This window comes from Gorilla gorilla, chromosome 18, assembly GCF_029281585.2.
Source record: "Gorilla gorilla gorilla isolate KB3781 chromosome 18, NHGRI_mGorGor1-v2.1_pri, whole genome shotgun sequence".
NCBI classification, from domain to species: Eukaryota; Metazoa; Chordata; class Mammalia; order Primates; family Hominidae; genus Gorilla; species Gorilla gorilla.
In genome coordinates this window covers 98,060,633-98,088,009 of record NC_073242.2, presented here as the reverse complement: position 1 = coordinate 98,088,009, position 27,377 = coordinate 98,060,633, and the positions used below count along the sequence as shown (strand labels likewise).

At 43.5% G+C, this 27,377-nt stretch overlaps 1 protein-coding gene across 2 annotated transcripts in view; it reads right to left on the bottom strand.

Moving 5' to 3' along the window:
- The window catches only part of TANGO6 (transport and golgi organization 6 homolog), a 241,422-nt gene extending 221,443 nt beyond the window's left edge, over positions 1-19,979 (bottom strand). Inside the window, exons 1-3 of one of the 2 annotated variants that reach the window (XM_019011975.4) lie at positions 19,780-19,979; positions 2,981-3,621; positions 445-561 (exon numbers count right to left, since the gene is read on the bottom strand). In XM_019011975.4, the coding sequence (XP_018867520.3) occupies positions 445-561; positions 2,981-3,621; positions 19,780-19,876 (855 nt within the window). In that variant the 5' untranslated portion in view covers positions 19,877-19,979. The remainder of the gene's footprint in view (positions 1-444; positions 562-2,980; positions 3,622-19,779) is intronic. The other variant, XM_063699676.1, reaches the window with a different exon arrangement.
- Positions 19,980-27,377: the final 7,398 nt, after the last annotated feature.

The following is a 27,377-nucleotide window of genomic DNA, read 5'->3' as shown; positions in this document are numbered from 1 at the left end:
CCCAAGTAGCTGGGATTGCAGGCATGCACCACCACACCCAGCTAATTTTTTTTTTGTATTTTTAGTAGAGACAGGGTTTCTCCATGTTGAGGCTGGTCTCGAACTCACGACCTCAGGTGATCCGCCCACCTCGGCCTCCCAAAGTGCTGGGATTACAGGCGTGAGCCACCGTGCCTAGCCAAAATTGCCATAAGTCTTAAAAAAAGTGATCATAATATTCTTGGGAAAAGTGTCCATCATTTCATTAGAGAAAAGGTCTTTTAAATTATCCTAAGGGTCAGCATCATCTAGTTTTATAAATATCATTTTATGATCTAAAAGATGAAAAAAGGCTCAACTAGATCATTAAACAGGGAACTAAAGTTATTTAATTTTCCAGAAGAAGACAGCAAACCACACATTATCATTAATGAGTCACCCCCAAGAGTCCCTAGCCCTGAGTACCTGGGGTGGTCCTCCCTGGAGGATAAGCAGTTCCCGGACTGCTAAGGGCTGATAGACTTGATCCAGCATGTCTCTCAAGGCCCCCCTGGATAGGGTTCTCTCCTCTTCAGTTAGAACCTAAAAGAAATATGCACTTGGCTTTAGTGGAATTCAAACCAGGCAGACAATAGAAGGTAAAGTTTTACAACACTGTACAGAGATACTTGTGAGACGAGCGGAAGGAAGGCTTCTATCCTCTCTTGATTTCCTTCCACATGGGGGAAGCTGTACTACTAAAACATTCCTGGTCCTCTCTCCATCTCGCTCACTCCACTTCTGGGCAGGTTATGAGACTGATCTTATGGCTGAGGGTGGAGTAAACTCACTTACTGGCTGGTTTTGGCAAGCATCTCTCAGCTCATTCCTCTTCTGTCTTTTGACAGTGACTGCACATTTTCTTCTGCTCTTTCTTGCTGGGTATTTTTCAGAGGCATATCCCCTGCAGAAGGTGCTGCAGTTTTCCAGTGCGCCTTAAAATGGGTGAGTAGTGAGTAGCGCCTAATTCTGAAGAGCACTGTTTTGTCTCCTGCCAGGCGTGGTGGCTCACGCCTGTAATCCCAGCACTTTGGGAGGCCGAGGGGGGCGGATCACCTGAGGTCAGGAGTTCGAGACCAGCCTGGCCAACATGGCAAAACCCCGCCTCTACTAAAAATACAAAAATTAGTCAGGCGTGGTGGTGTGTGCCTGTAATCCCAGCTACTAAGGAAGCTGAACCCGGGAGGCGGAGGTTACAGTGAGTCAAGATTGCACCACTGCACTCCAGCCTGGGCAACAGAGCAAGCCTCCATCTCAAAAATAATAAATACATAAGTAAGTAAGCAACCTGGATGTGGTGGCACATGCCTGTAATCCCAGCTACTCGGGAGGCTGAGGCAGGAGAATCTTTTGAACCCAGGAGGCGGAGGTTGCAGTGAGCCAAGATTGTGCCACTGAACTCCAGCCTAGGTGACAGAGCAAGGCTCCATCTCAAAAAATAATAATAATAAAAATAAATAAAAAATAAAAAAAATAGATGTCTCCATCTATAAGCTATATCCTCCAACTTTGCCTTTATGAGCAACAGAGGTAACATTGTTTATCTCTCTTACTCTTCTTAACTCTCTTTTAATTCATTTGGAACTTGGGCAGCAAAGAGGGGGTACAATTTTGGGGTACCCTTGAGCCATAACAGTACAGTTCTCCTTCGTGATTACTGCTCAGGGTCAAACAGTCAGGGTCCTGCCCATTACCGTTTCACATACTGAGGTATGGGTGCTACTTAGAACACAGCTATTGGTGGGACTTTGTCCAGCTTCATAATGTACACCCAGCATGTTTCCCCTCTGTCAACTCCTTCTCTTGCCGTCCTACTTAATTCTTTCTCTGTGTTTCCCTTTTCATTTCTCTCTCCTGCCTGAGATCCCTGGGCACAGTTTAGCCTCAGTAACAGTAATAAGACCTGTCAACCTGGGTCACACTACCTCAGGGAAGTGCAGGCAGGAGGTACTGCTAGAAGTGTCAATATGCATAACCCTGCCGGAAGGAGGACGCACTCTGCTCCTATCACATAAAGGCCCCAGGGAGCTCAGAATTTCATGCCAACACTTGGATGATAGTGGCTTTTAGGCAAATGTTTATGAATGTAGGCAGGAGAGAGAAGAGAAAAGGAACAAGGACAAGGATGACACAGGCAGGTGACAGAGAAACGAGAACACTGTGAAACCTGGCTGTGGAGGCTGGGGAATCACTGCGCCTGGGGGCCACACTGACCCTTGAGATATTTACATCTTAACGGCTTCTGCTGGCCGGTGCCTATGCTGATGCCAGTGGTCCTCTCATGGCGGGGGTAGTGCTTCCTGCTGCGTCGTCCCTGTAAGTCTTATCTCCCCAGTCAGCATGTGAGTTATTTGAAGAAAAGAACCATGTCTTATGTGTCTATGATCTCCACAGCAACTTCTGTAGTCTGGATGCTCAACTGCTTACTGGACTGAGTGACAGCAAAAATGGGCATATACCCCTAACACCTAATAATAAAAATGAACATTGACAGAGTTCTGCAGTGTACCAGGTGCTCTATATGTGTTATTTCATTTAACCCTCCCAAGCATTTAATGAGGGAGCCATGATACTAATATCAGTAGGAATTATCACTACTAGAGATTGGGCCAGATACTTGACACACATTATCCTTAATCCTCACGAGCAACTTCCGAGGCAGGTATTATGATACACATTTTATAGAAGAAGAAACAGAGGCTCAAAGAAAAACAGCCTGCTATAGCTGTTTCCCAAAATGACAAGGGACAGGTGAAATGGACTCTACAGGTGTGCAAAGGACGAGCACCCAATAAATGAAACCTGCGCCCACCCCCAAAAGATTCATTTATCCATTGGATATGCTTTGGCATATCCAGTTCTGAAGAACTAAGAGTTGCCTTTTATAACAACTATCCACAAATATATACACACATTCATACACACACAATCTCTCCCTCTCTCTTTCTCAATGTATATTTACCTCTTCTGCAGGTGTTAGCAGTTTTCTTTTGGTTGGGCAGAATCCCAGTTGGCACAGACCTGCTGCGATATCCCCAAAGTGGTGGCAGAAGATCAAGCTCCCCAGAGATGTGTGCTGAGCAACATTCAGAAGGGCCTTGCAGCTGGTGTACAGTCTTCGAGTTGCATCGGGGGCAGCATCAAAACACACCACGTCTTGAACAACGGCACCAAACTCAGTTCTATATCTCAAAGGGACTCCAACACCAGGCATGAGATAGGGGCAGATACCCAAGGTAACTACAAACTGCAAAACGAACTGGACAGTCTTCTGTTGTGAGATACTAAGTGCATCGGGGCTCAGGGCAGGAGCAACCTCCGGAGTCCTAGGGTTGGGTTTACCTGGATTGAAATTAGCTGCAAGGCGGATCATGGTTTCCTTCAAGCACAAAAGCAACAACAAGGTTTGAGAGGTAAAACTCCAAGTGACATCCACAGAGTTTTGTGGCCATTCTGCCTTATCAGCAATTTCATCTCTTAGGAGTTTCAGATTCTTCCACTGAGGATCCTTCAGAAACTTGTCCTCCAAAGCAGACAGGTTAGATTTTAAAGTAGCCAACAAGACATCATGTTTTGTGACCTGTAGTGAACTTGAGCCCGAGCCTTTTGAAGAAGAAAAAAAGGAGAGATTATACACATAGAAAACAAACTGCACTTCCCCCTGTGGAATGCCCTGCCTACTCCAGTTCATCCTCGCAGGCCAGGCACCACTGTCACTGGCTTTGGAAAGCCTCCCCCAGGGGTACCAACCCAGCCTATGAAGAATTTAAGACCACATTTTCTGCCTTCCCACAGCACTTTGCATGTAATTGGAGTAGTGTCCTAACGTTACAGTTCATCTAGTTTGTTTCTATTCCCCACATGTTTTTAGGGCAGAGACCAGGTCTTAATCATCTTACTGGGCTTAAATTGTAGCCAGAACAGAAATTTAAAAGCTGAACATTTACCATAGAACATGCACTCAGTCCAGCTGTTCTAGGTGCTGGGGATAAAGCACTGAACAGAACAAAGGCTCTGGCCAGGTGCAGCAGCTCATGCCTGTAATCCTAGCACTTTGGGAGGCCAAAGTGGGATGGTTGCATGAGCCTAGGAGTTCAAGACCAGCCTGGGCGACACAGTGAGACCCCATTTCTAAAACAACTAAAAGAATCAGCTGGCTATGGTGGTGCGTGCCTGTAGTCCCAGCTACTCAGGAGGCTGAGGTGGGAGGATCGCTGGAGCCCAGGAAGTCAAGGCTGCAGTGAGATGAGACTGCACCACCGCACTCTAGCTTGGGTGACAGAGCAAGACCCAGTCTCAAAAACAAAAAACAATAACAACAAAAAAACAGAACAAAGGCTCTTCCTCATGGAACTTACATTCTAGTGAGGAAGATCACAAAATATGGACACAGGGCTCAAACATTAATTTAACCACATCGTTTCCCCCCAGAATATGTATTTTCAACAGATATCTATTTCATATCAAGTATGTTCTCTGACTACAATGGCATTAAGACAGAAAGTATTAACAACAAAACATCCAAAAAGCCTTAAATGTTTGGAAGCTAAACAATGTACTTCTAAAATAATCTACGGTCAAAAAAGAAATTACAAGATTTCCAACTGAATGCTAACGAAAAACATCAATACTTGTTGGATATAACTAAAGTAATGCTTATAGAGACATTTATAGCTGTAAAGCTTATATCAGAAAAGTAAAAAGGACCAGGCACAGTGGCTCACATCTGTAGTCTCAGTACTTTGGGAGGCCAAGGCAGGAGGATCGCTTGAGCCCAGGAGTTTGAGATCAGCCTGGGCAACGCAGGGAGACCCCGTCTCTAAAAACATTAAAAAAAAATTAGCCAAGTGTGGTGGTGCACACCTGTAGTCCCAGCTACTCAGGGGGCTGAGGTAGAGGGACTGCTTAAGCCTGGGACATAGAGGCTGCAGTGAAAGAAAAGAAAGAAGGTTTAAAGCATAACTGAGAAATTAATGAACATTATGCCAAAAACCAAACAATATACATGAAATGAAAATATTCCTTGAAAAGTACAACTTATCAAAACTGTCACAAGACAAAATAAAAACCCTAAATAACCCTATATGTATTAGATAGTTAAATTTGTTACCTAAAAATCTTCCGCTGGGCGCGGTGGCTCACGCCTATAATCCCAGCACTTTGGGAGGCTGAGGTGGGAGGATCACTTGAGGTCAGGAGGTGGAGACCAGCCTGGCCAACATGGTGAAACCCCATCTCTACCAAAAATACAAAAATTAATCGGGCATGGTGGCAGGTGCCTGTAATTCCAGCTACTCAGGAGGCTGAGGCAGGAGAATTGCTTGAACCCAGGAGGCAGAGGTTGCAGTGAGCAAAGATCGTGCCACTGCACTCCAGCCTGGGTGACAGAGTGAGACTCTGTTTCAAAAAAAAAAAAAATCTTCCGAGAGATAAAATTTCAGGCCTAGATGGTTTCACTGATGAATCATTTAAGGAAGAAATAACATCAAGGTTACCCAAACTCTTTCAGAAAATAAAGAAGGAATATTGTTCAATTTATTTTGAGAGGTCATTAGAACACTCATCCCAAAACCTGACCCTGATAAAATCACAAAAAAGAAAATTACTGATCAATATCCCTAAACTTAATAATCCTTACTTAAAAACCTAAACTTATAAAATAGTACACATGGCAAACAAGCATATGAAAAGATGCCCAATATATATGTCATTAGGGAAATGCAAATTAAAACAACAGCCAGATACCATTATATACCTATTAGAATGGCCAAAATCCAGGACACTGACAACATTAAATGCTGACAAGGATGTGGAGCAACAGGAACTCTCATTCATTGCTGGTGGGAATGCAAAATAGTACAGCCACTTTGGAAGACAGTTCGGCAGTTTCTTACAAAGTTAAACATAGGATCCAGCAATTGTGCTCCTGGGTATTTATCCAAATGAGTTGAAAACTTATGTCCACACACAAAAAAACTGCATATGTATGTTTACAGTAGCTTTATTTATAATTACCAAAAAACTGGGAGCAACCAAGATGATCTTCAAAGGGTAAAAGGATTTTTTCTTAGAAAGAAAAAAAAAAAGAATGGATAAACTGTGCTACACTCAGACAATGGAATATTAATCAGTGATAAAAAGAAATAAGCTATCAAGCCACAAAAGACATGGAGGACCCTTAAATGCATAATTCTAAGTGAAAGAAGCCAGTCTGAAGAGCTGTATTCTGTATAATTCCAACTACATGACATTCTGGAGGAGGCAAAACTATAGAGACAGTAAAAAGATCAGGAGTAGCCAAGAGATCAGGGATGGGGCAGGAAAGAATATGTGGAGCATGGTTTTTGTTTTTGTTTTTTATTTGAGACAGTCTCGCTCTGTCGCCCAGGCTGGAGTGCAGCGGCGCGATCTTGGCTCACTGCAAGCTCCGCCTCCTGGGTTCAGGCCATTCTCTGGCCTCAGCCTCCCGAGTAGCTGGGACTACAGGGGCACGCCACTGTGCCCGGCTAATTTTTTGTATTTTTAGTAGAGATGGGGTTTCACCGTGTTAGCCAGGACAGTCTCGATCTCCTGACCTCGTGATCCGCCCACCTCAGCCTCCCAAAGTGCTGGGATTACAGGCATGAGCCACCGCGCCTGGCCAAGGAAGCATGGTATTTTAGGGAGGTGAAACTATACTGTACGAGACTATAATGATGGATATATGATATTATGCATTTGTCAAAACTCATAACATTATATAACACAAACAGTGAACCCTAATATAAACTATGACTTCAGTTAATAACAATGTATCAACATTGGTTTATCAGTTGTAACAAATGTACTACACTAATGCAAGATGTTAATGGGGAAACTAGGTTTAGGGTAGGGAAGGGAGTATATGGGAACTCTGCACTTTCTGCTCAAATTTTCTATAAACCAAAAGCTGTTCTAAAAAACGGAATCTATTAATAACTTTTAAAAATGCTTAAATATTAGCAAATCAAACGCAGTGATATAGAAAAGAATAATACTTCATTACCAAGTGTGGTTTATGCCAGGAATACATAGTTGGCTTAACACTTGACACTCAATCAGTGTGATTCATCTTATTAACAGTATAAGGAGAAAACCCACGTGATCATTTCAACAAATGCAGAAAAAGCATTTGACAAAATTCAACACCCGTTCATGACACAAATTAAGAATAAAAGGGAACTTCTACGATCTGATAAAGGGTATCCATGGACAAACCTACAGTTACCATCATACTTAGTGGTGAAGTAAAATAAACACAGGATGTCTATTCTCACTTCTATTCAACATATTACTGAAAATCTTTGTCACTGAAATAGGTCAAAAGCAGCAATAAAAGACATACAAGAGCAGAAAGGAAGAAGCAAAATTGTTTATATTCACAGATGGAATCATTGTTTATGTAAAAAGCCCTAAGGACTCTATAAAACAACTACTAGAACTAATAAATTAATTTAGCAAGTTCACAGAATACAAGCAATAAAACAAAAATTAAAAAACAAAAAAAGACATTTTATATTTGCAGCAAAAATGAGAAAATGAAATTTAATTTTTTTTTTTTTTGAGACTGAGTCTTGCTCTGTCAAGGCTGGAGTGCGGTGGCACAATCTCGACTCACTGCAACCTCCACCTCCCAGGTTCAAGAGATTCTCCTGCCTCAGCCTCCTGAATAGCTGGGATTACAGGCACCCGCAATCACGCGTGGCTAATTTTTTTGTATTTTTAGTAGAGATCGGGTTCCGCCATGTTGGCCAGGCTGGTCTCAAACTCCTGACCTCAGGTGATCCACCTGCCTCAGCCTCCCAAAGTGCTGGGATTACAGGCATTCACCACCACGCCCGGCTGAAATTTAAAACTTTTTTTTTTTTTGAGACAGTTTTGTTTTGTCTCCCAGGCTGGAGTGCAGTGGTGCAATCTTGGCTCACTGCAACCTTTGCCTCCTGGGTTCAAGCAATTCTTGTGCCTCAGCCTCCCCAGTAGCTGGGACTACAGGCGCATGCCACCACACCCGGGTGATCTCTTGTATTTTAGTAGAGATGGGGTTTCAGCATGTTGCCCAGGCTGGTCTCAAACTCCTGAGCTCAGGTGATCTGTCTGCCTTGGCCTCCCAAAGTGCTGGCATTACAGGTGTGAGCCACCACGCCTGGCCTAAAACTTTAATTTAGGATAAATTTAGCACAAAATATACAAACTCTCTACACTGAAAACTTGCTGAGAAATTTTTTATGTTTTATTTTTTTTTGAGACAGAGCTTCATTCTTGTCACCCAGGCTGGAGCGCAATGGCGGATCTCAGCTCACTGCAACCTCCACTTCCCAGGTTCAAGCGATTCTCCTGCCTCAGCCTCCCGGGTAGCTGGGTAGCTGCAGTAAGCTGAGATCACGCCATTGGACTCCAACCTGGGTGACAGAGCAAGACTCTGTCTTGGAAAAAAAAAAAGAAAAAAGATGTCAATTGTCCACAAATTGATCTATAAAGTCAACGCAATTACAATAAGAATCTCATCAGACCTTTTTGCAGAAATTGACAAACTGATTAAAAAATTTATATAGAAACCTATAAGACCCAGAACAGTCAAGAACAATGTTAGAGAACTTATAGTACCCAGCTTACTATAGAACTACAGAAATTAAAGACAATGTGGTACTGGCATAAGGACTGTTAGGTAGATTGATAAAACAGAATTGGGAACCCAGAAACAGTCCCACACTTATATGGCTATTTGATCTTCAACAAAGATATGAAATCAATACAACAGGGAAAGAAAATTCCTTTACCAAATGAGGTTGGAACAACTGGATATCCACATGGGGGAAAAAAAAAAAAAACTTTGACCTTTAATTCACACCACACACCAAAATTAACCCAAAATAGATCATAAATACAAAATCTAAACTATAAAACTTCTGGAAGAAAACACGGAAGAAAGTCTTTTATGATCCTAGAGTAGACAACAATTTCTTGTTTTTTGTTTTATTTTGGTTTGTTTCTTTTCTTTTTTTGCAACAGGGTCTTGCTCTGTCACCCAGGCTGGAGTGCAGTGGCCTGATTCCAGCTCACTGCAGCCTTAATCTCCCAGGTTCAAGTGATCCTCCTGTCTCAGCTCCCTAGTAGCTAGGATTACAATTGTGTGCCACCATGCTTGACCAATTATTTATAGAGATGAGGTCTCACTATGTTGCCCAGGCTGGTCTTGAACTCCTATGCTTAAGCAATCCTCCCGCCTCTGCCTCTTAAAGTGCTGGGATTATAGGTGTGAGCCACTGTGCCCAGACAGAATTCTTAAAACATAAAAAGCATGAGCCAAAAGGAAAAAAACTGGACTTCATCAAAATTTAAAACTTATTTTCAAAATATACAGTTCTAAAAATGAAAAGGCAAGCCACAGATAGGGAGAAAATGTTTGCAGTACATATATATGACAAACGCATTGATCCTGAATATATGAAGAATGCTTTACAGCTCAATAAAACAAACTATTTAAAAAAAAATGGACAATTATTCAGATACTTCAGAAAAGAAGTTATTCAAATGACCAACTGCATATGAAAAGATGCTCAATATCATTAATTATTAGAGAAATGAAAATTAAAACCACAATGAGATACCACTACATACACTGGAATGGTTAAAATTTACAAAGATTGACACTACCAAATGTCGTGAAGCAACTGGAACTCTCATACATTGTTGGCAGAAGTATGACATGATCAAAGCTCAGTTGGTCTGGCAGTTTCTTAGAAAACCAAACATATACCTACCCTATAATCCAGCAATTCCACTCTAACATACTTGTCCAAGAAAAATTAATACACAATATACATTTTCATAACAAAGACTTGTACAAGAATGTTCATAGCAGCACTATTCATAATACCCCAAAACTGGAAACAGCCCATATAGCCAACAAGATGTTACTTGTTTATATTAAATTCTAGAATAGGCAAAACTAATCTACGGGTTAAAAAACCTAGAACCAGTTATCTCTAGGGGAGCAGGAGTGGGAAATGATTGTGAAAGGGCAGAAGGGAACTTTCTGGGATAACAGTAATGATGCATATCTGTTTTTTCTTTAGGTTTCTTTTTTTTTTCCTTTTCTCACCTGGAAGTAACAATGTGTATCTTGACAGGGGTTTCAATGACAAAAGTATATGCTTTTTTTTTTTTTTAGACAGAGTCTCACTCTGTCACCCAGGCTGGAGTGCAGTGGTGCGATCTCAGATCACTGCAAACCCTGTCTCCTGGGTTCAAGTGATTCTCATGCCTCAGCCAAGTACATGCATTTTTAAAACTCACTGAATGATGTATGTATTATTTGTGCATTTCATTGTATATAAATTTTACCTAAAACAAATGAACTACAAAAAACCCAAATAAATATTAAACTCTAGTTAATGTTATAATGCTGAAGTGTTTATGGCTAAAATATACTGATATCTGCAACTTACTTTGAATGCATCAAAAAAAGAGAAAACATGAGTTGATGTATGGATAAATGGATAGAAATGTGATCAAGCAAATATAATAAAATGTGAATTGTGGAATCTAAATGATATGTATAAGGGTGTTCGCCATATAATTCTTTCAACTTTTCTTTTTTTCTTTTTCTTTTTGAGACGGGGGTCTCGCTCTGTCACCCAGGCTGGGGTGCAGTGATGCAATCACAATTCACTATACCTTTGATTCTTGGGCTCAAGCAGTCCTCCCATCTCAGCCTCTCCAGTAGCTGGGACCACAGCTGCATACCACCCCACTTGACTAATTTTTTCATCTTTTGTAGAGATGTGGGGGTCTCACTATGTTGCCCAGGCTGGTCTTGACCTCCTGGGCTCAAGCAATCCTCCCGCCTCAGCCTCCCCAAAGTGTTGGGATTACAGGCATGAGCTACTGCACCTGGCCACGAGCTTTTCTATTTGTTTAGAAAACCGTAACAAAATTTTGAAAATATATATGGACATCAGCCAGGTCAAATAAACTAAATTTTTTTTTTTGAAAATATAAATACAAGCAACAGACCTCAAAACTAAAGCTAATATACCTTCTAAGAAACAAATTAGAAGGAATCAAAATGTAATTGATAATAACTATGTCCAATACTGCATGATTTATAATAGTGTAAAATTAGAAATGCATGTCCCATAACAGGTGTTTGTTGAATAAATTATGGTCTAATTCTATCTAACATACTATATGTATGTAAAGTACTTATTTTGTTTATTGTTTATTGTCTTTCTACCAACTAGAATCAAAGCACCTAGAAAACAAGGGTATTGATTTGTTTTGTTCACTGCTGTATTCTCTTTGCCTGGAACAAAGCCTGACAAGTAAAAGCTGTTTAATAAATTGTTGCTGAATGAATAAACAATGGAATATTTTGTAGCCATTAAATGCTGAACATTATTTAATGATATGTTCATAATATATTCGAATGTGAACAAAGAGTATAAAACATTACATGAGCAAAAGATACAGACAGTTTATAGGAAAAGAAATGCAAATAGCCCTTAAACATGAACATATGATCAATCTTGCTCATAATAAGAGAAAAGTAAATTAAAGTGATACTGAAATATCACTTTCCATCTATCGAACTGGCTAAAATCCAAAAGTTTTATAACACATTCTGTAGCAAGTCTGTGAGGAAACACACACTCTCATACATTGTTGGTAGGAACTAAAATGGTACATCCCCAAGGACAGAAATTTGGCAATATCTAGCAAAATTACATAGGCATTTCCCTTTGGCCCAGCAATCCCACTTTTAGGAATCTATCCTATAGATACACAGGCAAACAATGCAAAATTACGTATTTACAAGACTATTCATTGCAGTACTTCTTAAATTAGCAAAAGACTTGAAAACAACCCAAATGTCCACTAGTAGAGAACTGGTTGAATAAACTATGCAGCTGTAAAACAGAAAATGGAAGATTTATATGTACCATCATGTAGCGATCGCTAAGACACTAAGTTTAAAAAGTAAGATGCAGGCCAGGCGTGGTGGCTCATGCCTGTAATCCCAGCACTTTGGGAGGCTGAGGTGGGCGGATAACAAGGTCAGGAGTTCGAGGCCAGCCTGACCAACACGGTGAAACCCTGTCTCTACTAAAAATAAAAAAATTAGTCAGGTGTGGTGGCAGGCACCTGTAATCCCAGTTACTCAGGAGGCTGAGGCAGGAGAATCGCTTGAACCTGGGAGACGGAGGTTGCAGTGAGCCGAGATTGCGCCACTGCACTCCAGCCTGGGCGACAGAGCGAGACTCCATCTCAAAAATAAAAATAAAATTAAAATTAAAAGACGCAGAAAAAAATATATATAGTATGCTACCTTTTGTGTAAAAATGGGAATGAATAAGAAATCATAGATTATTTGCATGTCTTTTCAAAAAAGAAGCAATTTAAGAATAAATTTAAAGCTAATTAAAATAAGTCATCTACAGAAAGAGGGAGAGAGCAGAGGAGGAAACATGGATAACTGTATCTAATTTTATTAGTTTTAGAGCACAACAGATGTTTTTCATAGTTAAAAAAATTAAATCAAAAAGAAAATGCAAAACAATTCCTAAAAATGAAAAACAAACAAATGAACCAATGAACCAAATTCTGTGCTCTATGTCAAAGGTCACCAAACTATGATCTGCAGTCCAAATCTGGCCCACCAACTGTTTTCATGAATAAGGTTTTACTGGAACACAGTTATGCCCATTTACATATAGTCTATGGCTGCTTTTGAGATACAGTGACAGAGTTGAGTAGTTACAACAGAGACCATATGGGCTGCAAAGCTCAAAATATTTACTATCTGGTCCTTCAGAGAAAAAGTTTACTAACTCCTACTCTATATTAAGTTAGCAGCATAACCACACAGAAAATTATTTTAAGAGACTTGAAATAAAGAATTTTGTATATCCTGAGAACAAAAACCAAACAAAAACCCCTTAAACAGTGGGTTTGTAGTGGTAATGTTGGATTTGTTCTTTGAAAAGATTATAGACCTGGATGAGTATGTATTGTGTGATTACACATTTTATATAATGTGTGATTATATATTTATATATGTATGGGTATGTATACATGCACATATATATATATATAAAATACATTAATTTCATTAGGAACCAATATTCTCAGATAAAAGAAATACAAATATAAAAATATAAAATATAGGATAAAAGAACAGCTAGAGGCCGGACGCAGTGGCTCACACCTGTAATCCCAGCACTTTGGGAGGCTGACGTGGGCGGATCACGAGGTCAGGAGTTCAAGACCAGACTGGTCAACATAGTGAAACCCCATCTCTACCAAAAATACAAAAATTAGCTGGGCTTGGTGACACATGCCTGTAGTCCCAGCTACTTGGGAGGCTGAGGCAGGATAATCGATTGAACCTGGGAGGCGGAGGCTGTGGTGAGCGGAGATTGAGCCACTGCACTCCAGCCTGGACAATAGAGCAAGATTCCGTCTCAAAAAAAAAAAAAAAAAAAAAGAACCGCTAGAAAGACAAATATGTAATCAAGCAACTACAGTAAAACTGTAACTATAGAATGAAGGTCATGGTATCTTCACTGTAAAAGTTCTTCAACTTTTCTGTCAGCTTCATAATTTCAAATTTTCATAATGAAATGTTAGAAAAAATTTATAAAATAAAAAAATCCATTCTATTTCATTTCAATTGGAAATACTGGTAAGAACTCAAGATTTATTTTCATTTTCTAAAAACCCACATATTTCCTAGCTCTAAGCCTTCAAAAAGTCTGAAAGCAATGATAATTTCTTTTTCCTTTTCATTTTTCTTTTTTTTGAGACAGGGTCTCACTCTGTCACCCAGGCTGGAGTGCAGTGGTATAATCATAGTCCATTGCACCCTCAAACTCCTGGGCTCAGCTGATCCTCCTATCTTAGCCTCCAAAGCAGCGGGGACCACAGGCATCTGCCATCATGCCCAGCTAATTTCTGTATTTTGTTTTTTTTAATTTCTGTATTTTTTGTAGAGACAGTGTTTTACTATGTAGCCCAGGGTGGTCTTGAACTCCTGGGCTCAAGCAATCTGCCCACTTCAGCCTCCCAAAATGCTGCAATTACAGGTATGAGCCACCACATCCAGCCAATGATAATTTCTTTTTTTTTGAGACAGGGTCTCACTTTGTCGCCCAGGTTGGAGTGTAGTTGCACAGTCTCGGCTCACTGCCACCTCAAGCAGTTCTCCTGCCTCAGCCTCCAAGTAGCTAGGATTACAGGAGCCCACCATAGCACTCGGCTAATTTTTGTATTTTTAGTAGAGACAGGGTTTCGCCATGTTGGTCGAGCTGGTCTCGAACTCCTGATCTCAAGTAATCCACCCACCTCGGCCTCCCAAAGTGCTGGGATTATAGGCGTTAGCCACTGCACTCGGCCCATAATTTCAATAGCAATGAATATCCTGTGTCCACATTGCGGTTGCTAAATACCACTTCTCCTTAGAGAGAGCTGTTTTCAAAAATGGGGCAGGAAATACCTCAGATGAGCCTGGGATATCTTCTGCTTGAGAGCAAGGAGTCGATCAAAGACTATCATGGTCATGTGAAAAATCCCAAGAGCCAATCGTAAATGGTTCCCAGAGGCCAAAAATGGGAAATTTGATTAAGAACAAGGAATACAATAATTGAAACATCAAATACATAAAATCTATGATTCATAAAACAACAAAAAAGATCACTTCACTGGTTACCTTTGGAGGTTGCTAAGACACTAATTTATTATTCTGAAAATTGGTCAATAAAGGAACAGAATGATTCTAACTATATTAAAATATATTCATGTTTATACGCACAGAAAAGGGTCTCAAAGTTTTAATACCTTGAGGTTTTAATAGTGGTGATCTCTGGGTGATAGGGTTAGAGGTAGGATTTTTCTTCTTACCTAATTATAGTTTTAATTTTTTTTTACAATAAATATGTATTGTCTCTGCACTAGAAGTTATTTTAGGGTTATAAAACAGTATGTGGCATATGAGATCATTTTTGTACAAAGGAAAAATAATATTCTCTGAATTGCTAATAGTGGTACCCTCTGGGTAGTGAGATTAAGGTAATTTTAATTTTCTTCTTTTTGGTTTCTCTATATTTAAAAAATCTTTGCTATAATATTTTTTATAGAAGTAAAAACATTACTTCTATTTTTAAAAAGGAATAAAAGGAAAGCTGTCACAGTGACATCCCTGTAGTCCCAGCTAGCTGGGAGGCTGAGGTAGAAGCATCACCCGAGCCCAGAAGTTTGAGGCTGCAGTGTACTATGATCACATCTGTGAATAGTCACTGTACTCCAGGCTGGGCAACACAGGGAGACCCTGTCTCTATTTAAAAGAGAGAGAGAGAAACAGAGAGAGAGAGAAACAATAACATCCTTCAAAAATAATGAGAACAGAAGTGTAAGAAATTTGCAATAGTTTTTTTTGTTTGTTTTTTTTTTTGTGATGGAGTCTCACTCTGTCACCCACGCTGGAGTGTAGTGGTACGATCTCAGCTTACTGCAACCTCTGCCTCCTGGGTTCAAGCGATTCTCCTGCCTCAGCCTCCCGAGTAGCTGGGACTACCGGCGCATGCCACTACGCCCAGCTGATTTTTGTATTTTTAGTAGAGACGGGGTTTCGCCATGTTGGCCAGGCTGGTCTCGAACTCCTGACCTCAGGAGATCCACCCGCCACGGCCTCCCAAAGTGCTAGGATTACAGGTGTGAGCTACCGCGCTCAGCCTGCAATATTCTTCTAGGACTTTCCAGGGCAAGTGTTCTGACCCACTGGCATGAATATCTGGTTCCTTTGGCTAATGTATACCTCAAATGGAAATGAGTGTTATTTCCTCTTGTTGCCACTAACCATTAAGATCACTAACCAACCTCTAAATGACTTCCTGTGACATAAGATCTTCGAACCCAAACATGGAACACAAAGAAAGTGATTTAAAACAAAAGCTCTTACTGAAGTTTTTCCAGAGCCCCTTTAATGAAGTAGTCTTCTCTGCCCTCTACTGGTGATGAAAATAACATCTACTTGGAAATAAATTGGAGGCATTTCCATAAAGTAGCAGTTCCTAGTATGCTATGGGGACCTGGCTTGCCGGGGGTTCCCAAGACCCTCTCAGGGGGTCTGCAAGGTCAAAACCATTTCATAATAATACTAGGTCATGATGTGCCTTTTATATTCTCAAGAATGTACTATGAAAAGCTTATTGATATGAGTTCTGATTTCATATTGCAACAAATCTTTAAGATATTACCTCTTTGGCCGGGCGCGGTGGCTCACGCCTGTAATCCCAGCACTTTGGGAGGCTGAGGTGGGCAGATCACTTGAAATCAGGAGTTCGAGACCAGCCTGACCAACATAGAGAAACCCCATCTCTACTAAAAATACAAAATTAGCAGGGCGTGGTGGCGCATGTCTGTTATCCCAGCTACTTGGGAGGCTGAGGCAGGAGAATCGCTTGAATCCGGGAGGCGGAGGTGGCAATGAGCCGAGATCATGCCACTGCATTCCATCCTGGGCAACAAGAGCGAAACTCCGCCACAAAAAAAAAAAAAAGGTATTACCTCTTGTTGAGTTTCTCGCTACTTTTTTCCCCACACAATTCATGCAGAGATTATCTTGTTGAGCTTTAGAATTGTATAAAAGAAGGCCGGACGTGGTGGCTCACATCTGTAATCCCAGCACTTTGTTAGGCCGAGGCGGGAGGATTACGAAGTCATGAGTTCCAGACCAGCCTGGACAATATGGTGAAAATCTGTCTCTACTAAAAAAAAAAAAAAGAAAATTAGCCAGGCACAGTGGCATGTGCCTGTTGTCCCAATTACTCAGGAGGCTGAGGCAGGAGAATTGCTTGAACCCAGGAGGCGGAGGTTGCAGTGAGCCGAGATCGCACCACTGCACTCCAGCTTGGGCGACAGAGCAAGACTCCGTCTAAAAAAAAAAAAGAAAGAATTGTATAAAAGAACATACATAATTATTTGAAAAGGTGATTGAACTCTCTTCCCTTTTCCAGTTACATATCTATGTGAGTCTAGGTTTTCTTCATGTACTTCAGTCAAAACAACCTATCATGACAGACTGGAGAAGCAGATATGAAAATCCAGCTGACTTCTTGAGGTTGGGCATGGTGGCTCACGCCTGTAATCCTAATCCTAGTACTCTGGGAGGTCAAGGCAGGCAGATCACCTGAGGTCAGGAGTTCGAGACCAGCCTGGCCAACATGGTGAAACGCCATCTCTATTAAAAGTGCAAAAAATTAGCCGGGCATGGTGGCGCATGCCTGTAATCCCAGCTACTCGGGAGGCTGAGGTAGGAGAATCACTTGAACCTGGGAGGTGGAGGTTGCAGTGAGCTGAGATTGCACCACTGCACTCCAGCCTGGGCAACAAGAGCGAAATTCCATCTCAAAAAATAATAAAAGTACAAAAATTAGCCAGGCATGGTGGTGGGTGCCTGTAGTCCCAGCTACAAGGGAGGCTGAGGCATGAGAATTGCTCGAACCCGGTAGGTGGGGGTTCCAGTGAGTCAAGATCATGCCACTGCACTCCAGCCCGGGTGATGGAGTGAAACTCTGTCTCAAAAAAAAAAAACAAAAAACAACAAAAAAAATAGGGTCTTACTCTGTCACCCAAGGCTGGAGCGCACTAGTGTAATCATGGTTCACCACAGCCTAGACTTGGACCTCTCAGGCTCAAGCAATCCTCCCATCTCAGCCTCCCCAGTAGCTGGGACCACAGGTGTGTAGTATCATGCCTGGCCAATTTTTTAATTTTTTGTAGACACAGAGTATCACTATGTTGCCCAGTCTGGTCTCAAACTCCTGGGATCCTGCCTCAGCCTCCCAAAGTGCTGGGATTACCATATGGCCCACCTCGCCCAGCCACTACAAATATTTTTAAATTCCCTAAGCAGCTAATATGATAAAATAGTAGACAGATTCATATAATATATAACAGACTACATGTACAAAATAATATAATTTCACGAACTAATTCCTCTTCAAATAGGAATGCTTGAATTTCTGTAAATTAAATGAGTACATATATGTGTACTCCACCACATACTCATAGAGATTAGAGAGTCTTCTATAAATGAAGCATAATATACATGTTTCATAACAGATGATTACTTTCAGGATTTTTGCTTATTTAAACGTGTTCTCAGTCATACAATAGAGAGTTGCAGGCCAGGTGTAGTGGCTCAGGCCTGTAATTCCAGCACTTTGGGAGGCCAAGGCAGGCAGATCACTTGAGGTCAGGAGTTCAAGACCAGCCTGGCCAACATGGCAAAACTCCGTCTCTACTAAAAAGACAAAAATTAGCTGGGCATGGTGGTGCGCACCTGTAATCCCAGCTACTCGGTAGGCTGAAGCAGGAGAATCGCTTGAACCTGGGAGGCAGAGGTTGCAGTGAGCCGAGATTGTGCCACTGCACTCCAGCCTGCGCAACAGAGTGAGACCTCATCTCAAAAAAAAAAAAAAAAAAAAAGAGTTGCCGTTACAAGACAAGTGACCTCTCGATTAGCAACTTAGAATTCTATTTTGCAGTCTGACTCTTAATTGAGACAATGTAGCATATTTACCATACTTTTAGTGGAAATAACCTAAATTCAAATTCTGCCACTTGCTAGTCTGACATTGGGCAATTTCCAATGTACCTGAATCTTGGTCCTTCATCCGTAAAAAATTGAATACAAGTAGTACCGATCCCAGGGGATCGTAATGAGGATTAAATGATGTGTATGTAAACAGCCTACTATGGGGACTGATACTTAGTAGGCACTCATTTACTAATATTAGTAACTTGTGTCCACTTCCCGCTGGTGTGGTGTAATGTTTGCAGAAGTTTTTGCAGTTTTGAGTATAAAATCTGAGACTGGGAGGTGATCCCCTTTGGCCTTTCATGTGCCCTTGCTAATTCTACAGATCCCTTCCCATCCCTTCCCCCAAATACACACCCCAGTGATAAGTAGAGCTCTATCTTCTACGTCCTTTCCAAAAGCTCCAGATAACATCAGAGCCCCTATACTGAATAATTTGTCTGATTCTGAGAAGGGGGTTCAGTAGATCTCGGGCCTAGGTCCGTGTTCTGCCCCTAATTTGACCACGTGATCTTGGACGGGTTACTTAATTTCTTCAGTGAGCCTTGGGTGTCCTCAGTCGCAAAAGGAGTAGCAGCTTCAACCACTCCCAATGTCCCTTCAGATTTTAGATTGGGAAGAAACTGTCCACGCACCACAAAGATTAAAAGCGCCTGGAAACCCCTAAATACTCTCCCCAAACCCATTTCAAACGTCACTGCTTCCGATGTCTGGACTTCTTGGCATTTCGTACAAATCTCAAGGGTCCATGCTGGTCCCTGCGCCCTCACGCGGCTAGGACCTCACATTTCTACGTCGCGGGCGCCCTACCCTCTCTGGAGCTGGGTCCATATCCCCTTCCCAAGAGCGCTGCAGTAAGCACTGAATGAAATAACGGCCCCGCCTGACAGAGCCCAGCACAAGGCAAATGCTCAAGAGATGTTGGCTAATATCAGCAGTCAACAGATCCCGCGCCCTCCTTGAGCCTCAGTTTCCTCAAGAACGTAATGAGGACGGGCATAGACAATGCTCAAAGCCCCTAGCAGCGGGCGGAGGGTCCCGAGGCGGGCCTAAGGGGTGCACGCTGCGGAAGGCAGGGCAGCCCCGGAAGCCGGGCGGCCCTGAGAGTCCCGGGTCCAGCCCGGCGCCGAGATGCGTCCTCTCACCTCCCGGGCTCAGCAGCAGCTTCAATGCCTCCAAAATCCGATCCAGACCGCATGTCTCCTGAGCCCCGCTGCCCACGGCCTGTCCTGGGGCCGCCATGACTGGAGTGTAACACCACGCTCGCGACCCGCTCAGGCGCCTCGGCAGGGCGCCGCCGCCGCCATGTTAAGTGTGGCAGAAGGCGCTGGGCACACTATGGGGAGGGGCCTGCAGGGTGGGGCGGGGCCAAATCGGTCGGGAACGCCCCCTTCCCATTTTTTTCCGTCCTGGCTTAGTCCGGGGGGTAAGAGGGAACCCAAAAATGGCTAATCTGCCCACGCGCACAATTTCAGAAGCTCAATATGATTAACCGCTATGTAAAGAAGGAAGAGAGAAGTAATGTATCATTAAATCTATATTTCAATATGAAAATACTCAGGTACTCAACACTGGCAGATATAATGAAGCAGACAGATGCTTCCATCTGCTTACAGTGAAGTATGGATAAGAAAAACAATATTCAGGCTGGGCGCGGTGGCTCACACCTGTAATCCCAGCACCTTGGGAGGCCGAGGCGGGCAGATCACAAGGTCAGGAGTTTGAGACCAACCTGTCCGATATGGTGAAACCCCGTCTCTACTAAACATACAAAAATTAGCCAGGCGTGGTGGCGGGCGCCTGTAGTCCCAGCTACCCGGGAGGCTGAGGCAGGAGAATCGCTCGAAGCTGGGAGACGGAGGTTGCAGTGAGCCGAGATCACACCACTGCACTCCAGCCTGGGCGACAGAGCGAGACTCCATCTCAAAACAAACAAACAAACAAAACCTAAGTACAGACGTACACACGCATATATATCCATCGTGAATGTAAAGCTACAAATGTTGCTATGGGTAATATGATTTTTTTTTTTTTTTTTTTTTAGTGAACTTAGTAAAGTTCCCAGTAAAAGTTCGATCTTTGTTCCGTTTTCATGGTTGATGCATTCCTTGAAAATTCAGTGTCTATCAAAACCATGCCCTCCGCCAAACTGTTTTTATATGTAAAACAGAATGGATTTGAGATTCAGATAATCGAAAAACAGGTTTTCACCTACATAAATCCTGGTGGGACGTTGAAAAACCATGTTGTCTGAAAGTCATGCTGCAGACACAGGACAATGTTTTTGAGGGCAGGACCTTTATTTTTATTTTATTTTTTGAGATGGGGTCTCGCTCTGTCGCCTAGGCTGGAGTTCAGTGGCGTGATCTCGGCTCACTGCAACCTCTGCCTCCCAGGCTCAAACAATTATCTGGCCTCAGCCCCCGGAGTGGCTGGGATTACTGGAGTGCCCCAGCATGCCCGGCTAATTTTTGTATTTTTTGTGGAGACAAGGTTTCGCCCTCTTGGCTAGGCTGGTCTTGAGCTCCTCACCTCAAGTGACCTGCCCACCTGGGCCTCCCAAAGTGCTGGGATTACAGGCGTGAGCCACCGTGCCCGGCCCAAAGGACAAACTTGTTAATGGTCCGGTCCTTGGGCGAGAATAAGCTGCGCATAGCTATTACCCTTTTTGGCATGACTCTTGTTTCTTCTTTTCTTTGTCATTTTGGAATGCAGAACCTGAGAGGGAAAAATGCTAAAAATTTTTTTTAGAGATGGAGTCTCTATGTTGCCCAGACTTGTCTCAAACTCCTGGCCTCAAATGATCCTCCTGCCTCAGCCTTCCGAATAAAATCTTGTGCGTGTGTGTGTGAGACAGAATCTCACTGTCACCCGGGCTGAAGTGCAGTGGTGTGATCTTGGCTCACTCCAACTTCTGCCTCCCCTGCTCAAGTGATCCTCCCGCCTCAGCCTCCCAAGTAGCTGGGACTACAGATGCTTGCCACCACACCCGGCTAATTTTTGTAGAGGTGGCGTTTCACCACGTCACCCAGGCTGGTCTCAAACTCCTGGGCTCAAGCAGTTTGCCCACTTCGACCTTCCAAAATACTGAAATTACAGGCGTGAGCCACTGAGTCTGGCCTTAAAAATATTTTTGAATGGGAAATAAATGACCTACAAAATTGTCACCGTGCTCTTCTTATTTTGTGTATTCCTTTCCAGGTTTTGTCATTAGACAATGTTTTCTCCATTGTGTATGGGCACAGGTTCATTTGGGAAATAAAAAATTTTAAGAGTATTTTGAGATGTTAAACATTTAGTGAGACGGGGGTAAAGCATTGTGTGGGAAAGGCTTGAGGGGTTTGGTGCAAAAATACAAGTAGAGGGCCGGGCGCGGTGGCTCACGCCTGTAATCCCAGCACTTTGGGAGGCCGAGGCGGGCGGATCACGAGGTCAGGAGATCGAGACCATCCTGGCTAACACGGTGAAACCCCGTCTCTACTAAAAATACAAAAAATTAGCCGGGCGTGGTAGTGGGCGCCTGTAGTCCCAGCTACTCGGGAGGCTGAGGCAGGAGAATGGCGTGAACCCGGGAGGTGGAGCTTGCAGTGAGCCGAGATCGCGCCACTGCACTCCAGCCTGGGCGACAAAGCAAGACTCCATCTCAAAAAAAAAAAAAAAAAAAAAAATACAAGTAGAGGCCCTCACGCCGTCAGTCTAAATATTTCAGTGTTAGAAATCAAGCAAAGAGACTGTTAAATAAAATATTTTCTATCCTCCTACCTTGAAAATTCTATCAAGTTTGAATTCAAAATTCTCAGACTGTCTCAGAGCTCCACAATGGAGACCTCTGGTCTGACCCATTTTTCTTCTCACCAGCATCTCCATCCTGCACCATGAAGGCTGGGCACTTAGACGTGTGGGCACCCACAGCCCTGCACATTCAGGTTCTGTCCACGCCCCACACCCCATCCCTTCCACAGAGCAGCTACCATTTGGCCCCTCTGGGTCTAGAACTGCAGATGGGGGCCGGGCGCGGTGGCTCACACCTATAATCCCAGCACTTTGGGAGGCCGAGGTGGGTAGATCACAAGGTCAAGAGATTGAGACCATCCTGGCCGACATGGTGAAACCCCATCTGTACTAAAAATACAAAAATTCACTGGGCATAGTGGGGTATGCCTATAGTCCCAGCTACTCGGGAGGCTGAGGCAGGAGAATCTCTTGAACCTGGGAGGCGGAGGTTGCAGTGAACCGAGGTCACGTCACTACACTCCAGCCTGGTGACAAAGGGAGACTTTGTCTCAAAAAAATAAAAAACAAAACAAAACTTCAGACGGGGAGCACAGTGCACCATCCAGAGGGCAGACCCAGGGAAGAGTCCTGCAAAGCCCTAGAAGAAGGCCTGGGATGGTTGGGCAGGGAATTCCAGGGCCTCAGAATCCAGAGTGTGGGCCGGGTGTGGTGGTTTATGCCTGTCATCCCAGCACTTTGGGAGACTGAGGTGGGAGGATTTCTTTTGCCCAGGAGTTTGACACCAGGCTGGGCAACATAGGGAGATCCTGTCTCTATAAAATAAATACAAAAATTAGCCAGGTCAGGAGTTCGAGACCAGCCTGACCAACATGGTGAAACCCCATCTCTACTAAAGATACAAAAATTAGCCAGGCATGGTGGTGCACACCTGTAATCCTAGCTGCTCAGGAGGCTGAGGCAGGAGAATCGCTTGAACCCAGGAGTGAGCCAAGATTGCGCCACAGCACTCCAGCCTGGGCGACAGAGCGAGACTCTGTCTCAAAAAACAAACAAAAAAAGAACATGGGGTGTGGTCTTGGAGGAGGGTGAGGATTTGGAGATTTGGATGGGCAAGTCCCCCAGGCTGGCAGATTTCTTGCCCAGGGTTGGGGGCATGGTGGAGGTGGCCAGATGGAGCTTCTCAAGCATGAGCCCAGGGCCAGGAGACTACCAGGCCTAAGTCTAAGGGCAGTACTGGTGTGGGATTTACAAAAGATTATTACAGGATATTCAGAGCTGAGAATCCTTTATCCCAAAGTATTACAAGACCTAGACATCTCTTCTGTTTTTATCTCTTAGGCTCTGTGGGCTGAGCCAACACAAATTGTCATGCATAATTTCAAAAGCAATGTCATAAGATCCCATAAAAATTCTTGCAGCAAAGTAATATATCCCATGTGGAACACTGGGTGTATTTTAATATGTGTGATAGGATGTTGGAGGAGTGCCTGGGTCCACGAGGCTGTAGCGTAAATTGGCCCTTGTCTAAAGAAGAAGAAATACGCTCAGGCTTCTCCCAGCCTCAAATTATTCAGATGTGCTTTAAGTACCCTGTTTCTGTAGAATTTTGTATTTAAGCTTATGGAATTTTAGTTTATAGGACTTGAATTCTGGTAGCCCCTTCCTTGGTTTGCTCTTGGCAGCTTTGTTAAAACACAGAAGTACAGCTGGGCGTGGTGGCTCACACCTGTTATCCCAGCACTTTGGAAGGCTTAGGTGGGCAGATCACCTGAGGTCAGGAGTTCAAGACCAGCATAACTTACAAGGTTAAATCTTGTCTCTACTAAAAATATAAAAATTAGCCTGGTGTGGTGGGGCACACCTGTAATTCCAGCTACTCAGGAGGCTGAGGCAGGAGAATTGCGTGACCCCAGGAGGCGGAGGTTGCAGTGAACTGAGATCGTGCCACTGCACTCTAAATGCTTTGTACATATCAACTCATTTAGTGCTCAAAACACTATAAAGCAAATACAATTACCCTCTTTTTTTTTGAGACAGAGTCTCTCTCTGTCGCCCAGGCTGGAGTGCAGTGATGCGATCTTGGCTCACTGCAACCTCCGCCTCCCAGGTTCAAGCGATTCTCCTGCTTCAGCCTCCCAAGTAGCCGGGACTACAGGCCGCGCCAACACGCCCAGCTAATTTTTGTATTTTTAGTATAGATAAGGTTTCACTAAGTCAGCCAGGCTGGTCTCGAACTCCTGACCTCAGGTGATCTGCCCACCTCGGCCTCCCAAAGTGCTGGGATTACAGGTGTGAGCCACCGCACCTGGCCCAATTACCCTCATTTTAGAGATGAAGACACTGAGGCATAGAAAGGTCAGGTCACTTATCTAAGCTCATAGCTGGAAAGGACAGAATCAGGATTTGAACTCAGACAGCACAACTCTAGTGTCTTGGCATCTAATGAACCAGCAAAAGAACAGAGGAGCTGTTCCCCAGTTCTCCTGTGCTTCCAGACCCTTGCTGGGGGCAACTGCCTTCACCATGGACTTTTTCAGAGGTTAAAATTTCCAGCCTGGGCAACATGGTGAAACTCCATCTCCGTAAAAAATATAAAACTTAGCTGGACATGGTGGCACATGCCTGTTGTCCCAGCTTCTTGGGAGGCAGGGTGGGAGGGCTGCTTGAACCCGTGAGGTCGAGGCTGCAGTCCAGCTTGGGTGACAGAGGGAGACCGTGTTCCAAAAAAACCAAAATTTCCTTGCTGGTACAGACCCTCGCACATAGTAAGTGCTCTGTAAACCATTTAATTTTTGTTTTGTTTTATTTTGGAGATGGAGTCTCACTCTGTAACCAGGCTGGAGTGCAGTGGCGTGATCTCTGCTCACTGCAACCTCAGCCTCCAGGGTTCAAGCGATTCTCCCCCCTCAGCCTCCTGAGTAGCTAGGATTACAGGTGCCCGCCTCACGTTCTGTAATTCCAGCACTTTGGGAGGCCAAGGAGGGTGGATCACTTGAGGTCAGAAGTTCGAGACCAGCCTGGGCAACATGGTGAAACCCCATCTCTACAAAAATTCAAAAAAATTAGCTGGGCATGGTGGCGCATACCTGTAATCCCAGCTACCTGGGAGGCTGAGGCAGGAGAATCACTTGAATCCGGGAGGCGGAGGTTGCAGTAAGCCGAGGTGGCACCACTGCATTCCAGCTTGGGCGACAGAGCAAGACCCCATCTCAAAATAAATTAAAAAAATTAAAAATATTATAAAATACATAGAAAAAAACAAAACAAGTGAACAAGTGCTGGGGAGGATGTGAAGAAATCAGGTATCTGATAAGGGATTAATTTCCAGAATATATATTTTTAAAACTCAACAGCAAACAACCCAATTCAAAAACGGATAAAAGGATCCATATATGTGTATAAAATACATATTTTTATATATTTATATATTTTATATTATATATATTTATTTTTGAGACAGAGTCTCGCTCTGTTGCCCAGGCTTGAGTGCAGTGGCACAATCTCTGCTCACTGCAAGCTCTGCCTTCCGGGTTCACGCCATTCTCCTGCCTCAGCCTCCTGAGTTGCTGGGACTACAGGCACCCGCCACCACGCTCCGCTAATTTTTTGTATTTTAGTAGAGACGGGGTTTCACCGTGTTAGCCAGGATGGTCTCCATCTCCTGACCTCGTGACCCACCCGCCTCGGCCTCCCAAAGTGCTGGATTACAGGCGTGAGCCACCAAGCCCGGCCCCAAAATATCTTTTTTTCACTGCAGGCCAGGCGCGGCAGCTCATGCTTGTAATCCCAGCAATTTGGGAGGCCAAGGTGGGTGGATCACTTGAGGTCAGGAGTTAGAGACCAGCCTGGGCAACATGGTGAAACCCTGTCTGTACTAAAAATACAAAAATTTGCCGGGCATAGCGGTGAGCACCTGTAATCCCAGCTACTCGGGAGGCTGAGGCAGGAGAATTGCTTGAACCTGGTAAGTGGAGGTTGCAGTGAGCCAAGATTGTGCCACTGCACTTTAGCCTGGGTAACAGAGCAGAAACTTGTCTCAAAAAATAAAATAAAATAAAAAATAAGGCCGGGTGCGGTGGATCACGCCTGCAATCCCAGCACTTTGGGAGGCCGAGGCAGGCGGCTCACGAGGTCAGGAGATGGAGACCATCCTGGCTAACACGGTGAAACCCGTCTCTACTAAAAATACCATAAATAAATAAATAAGCAAACAAACAAACAAATAAGCCGGGCGTGGTGGCGGGCGCCTATAGTCCCAGCTACTCGGGAGGCTGAGGCAGGAAAATGGCGTGAACCCAGGAGGCGGAGCTTGCAGGGAGCGGAGATCGCGCCACTGCATTCCAGCCTGGGCGACAGAGCAAGACTCCGTCTCAAAAAAAAAAAAAAAAAAAAAAAGCCAGATGCAAAAAAGGATGATTAAAGGAGTCTACATACATGGAAAGTAGAATAGAGATTAGGAGGGGATGGGTAGAGGCAGGAATGGAGAGTTATTGCCCACTAGATACAAAATTTATTTGGAATGATGAAAAAGTTCTAACACCAGAGCTGATGGTTATACAATATTTTGAATGTACTTAATACCACTGAATTGTACACTTAAAAACAGTTGAAAATAAATGGGTACAGTTTGTCTGGGATGATGAAAAATTTCTGAAGATAGTGGTGATGGTTGCAACACAATTTGAATATACTTAATGTCATTGAACTGTATACTTAAAAATGGCTACAATGAGGCCAACGTGGTGGCTCACTCCTGTAATCCCAGTACTTTGGGAGGCCAAGGAGGGCAGATCACTTGAGCCCAGGAGTTCAAGACCAGCCTGTGCATCATAGCAAGATCCCTGTCTCTACAAAACAATTTTAAAAATTAGCTGGGTGTAGTGGTGCAACACCTGTAGTCCCAGCTACTAGGGAGGCTGAGAGAGGAGGATCATTTGTGACTGGGAGATTGAGGCTGCAGTGAGCCGTGATTGTGCCACTGCACTCCAGCCTGGGTGACAGAGTGAGA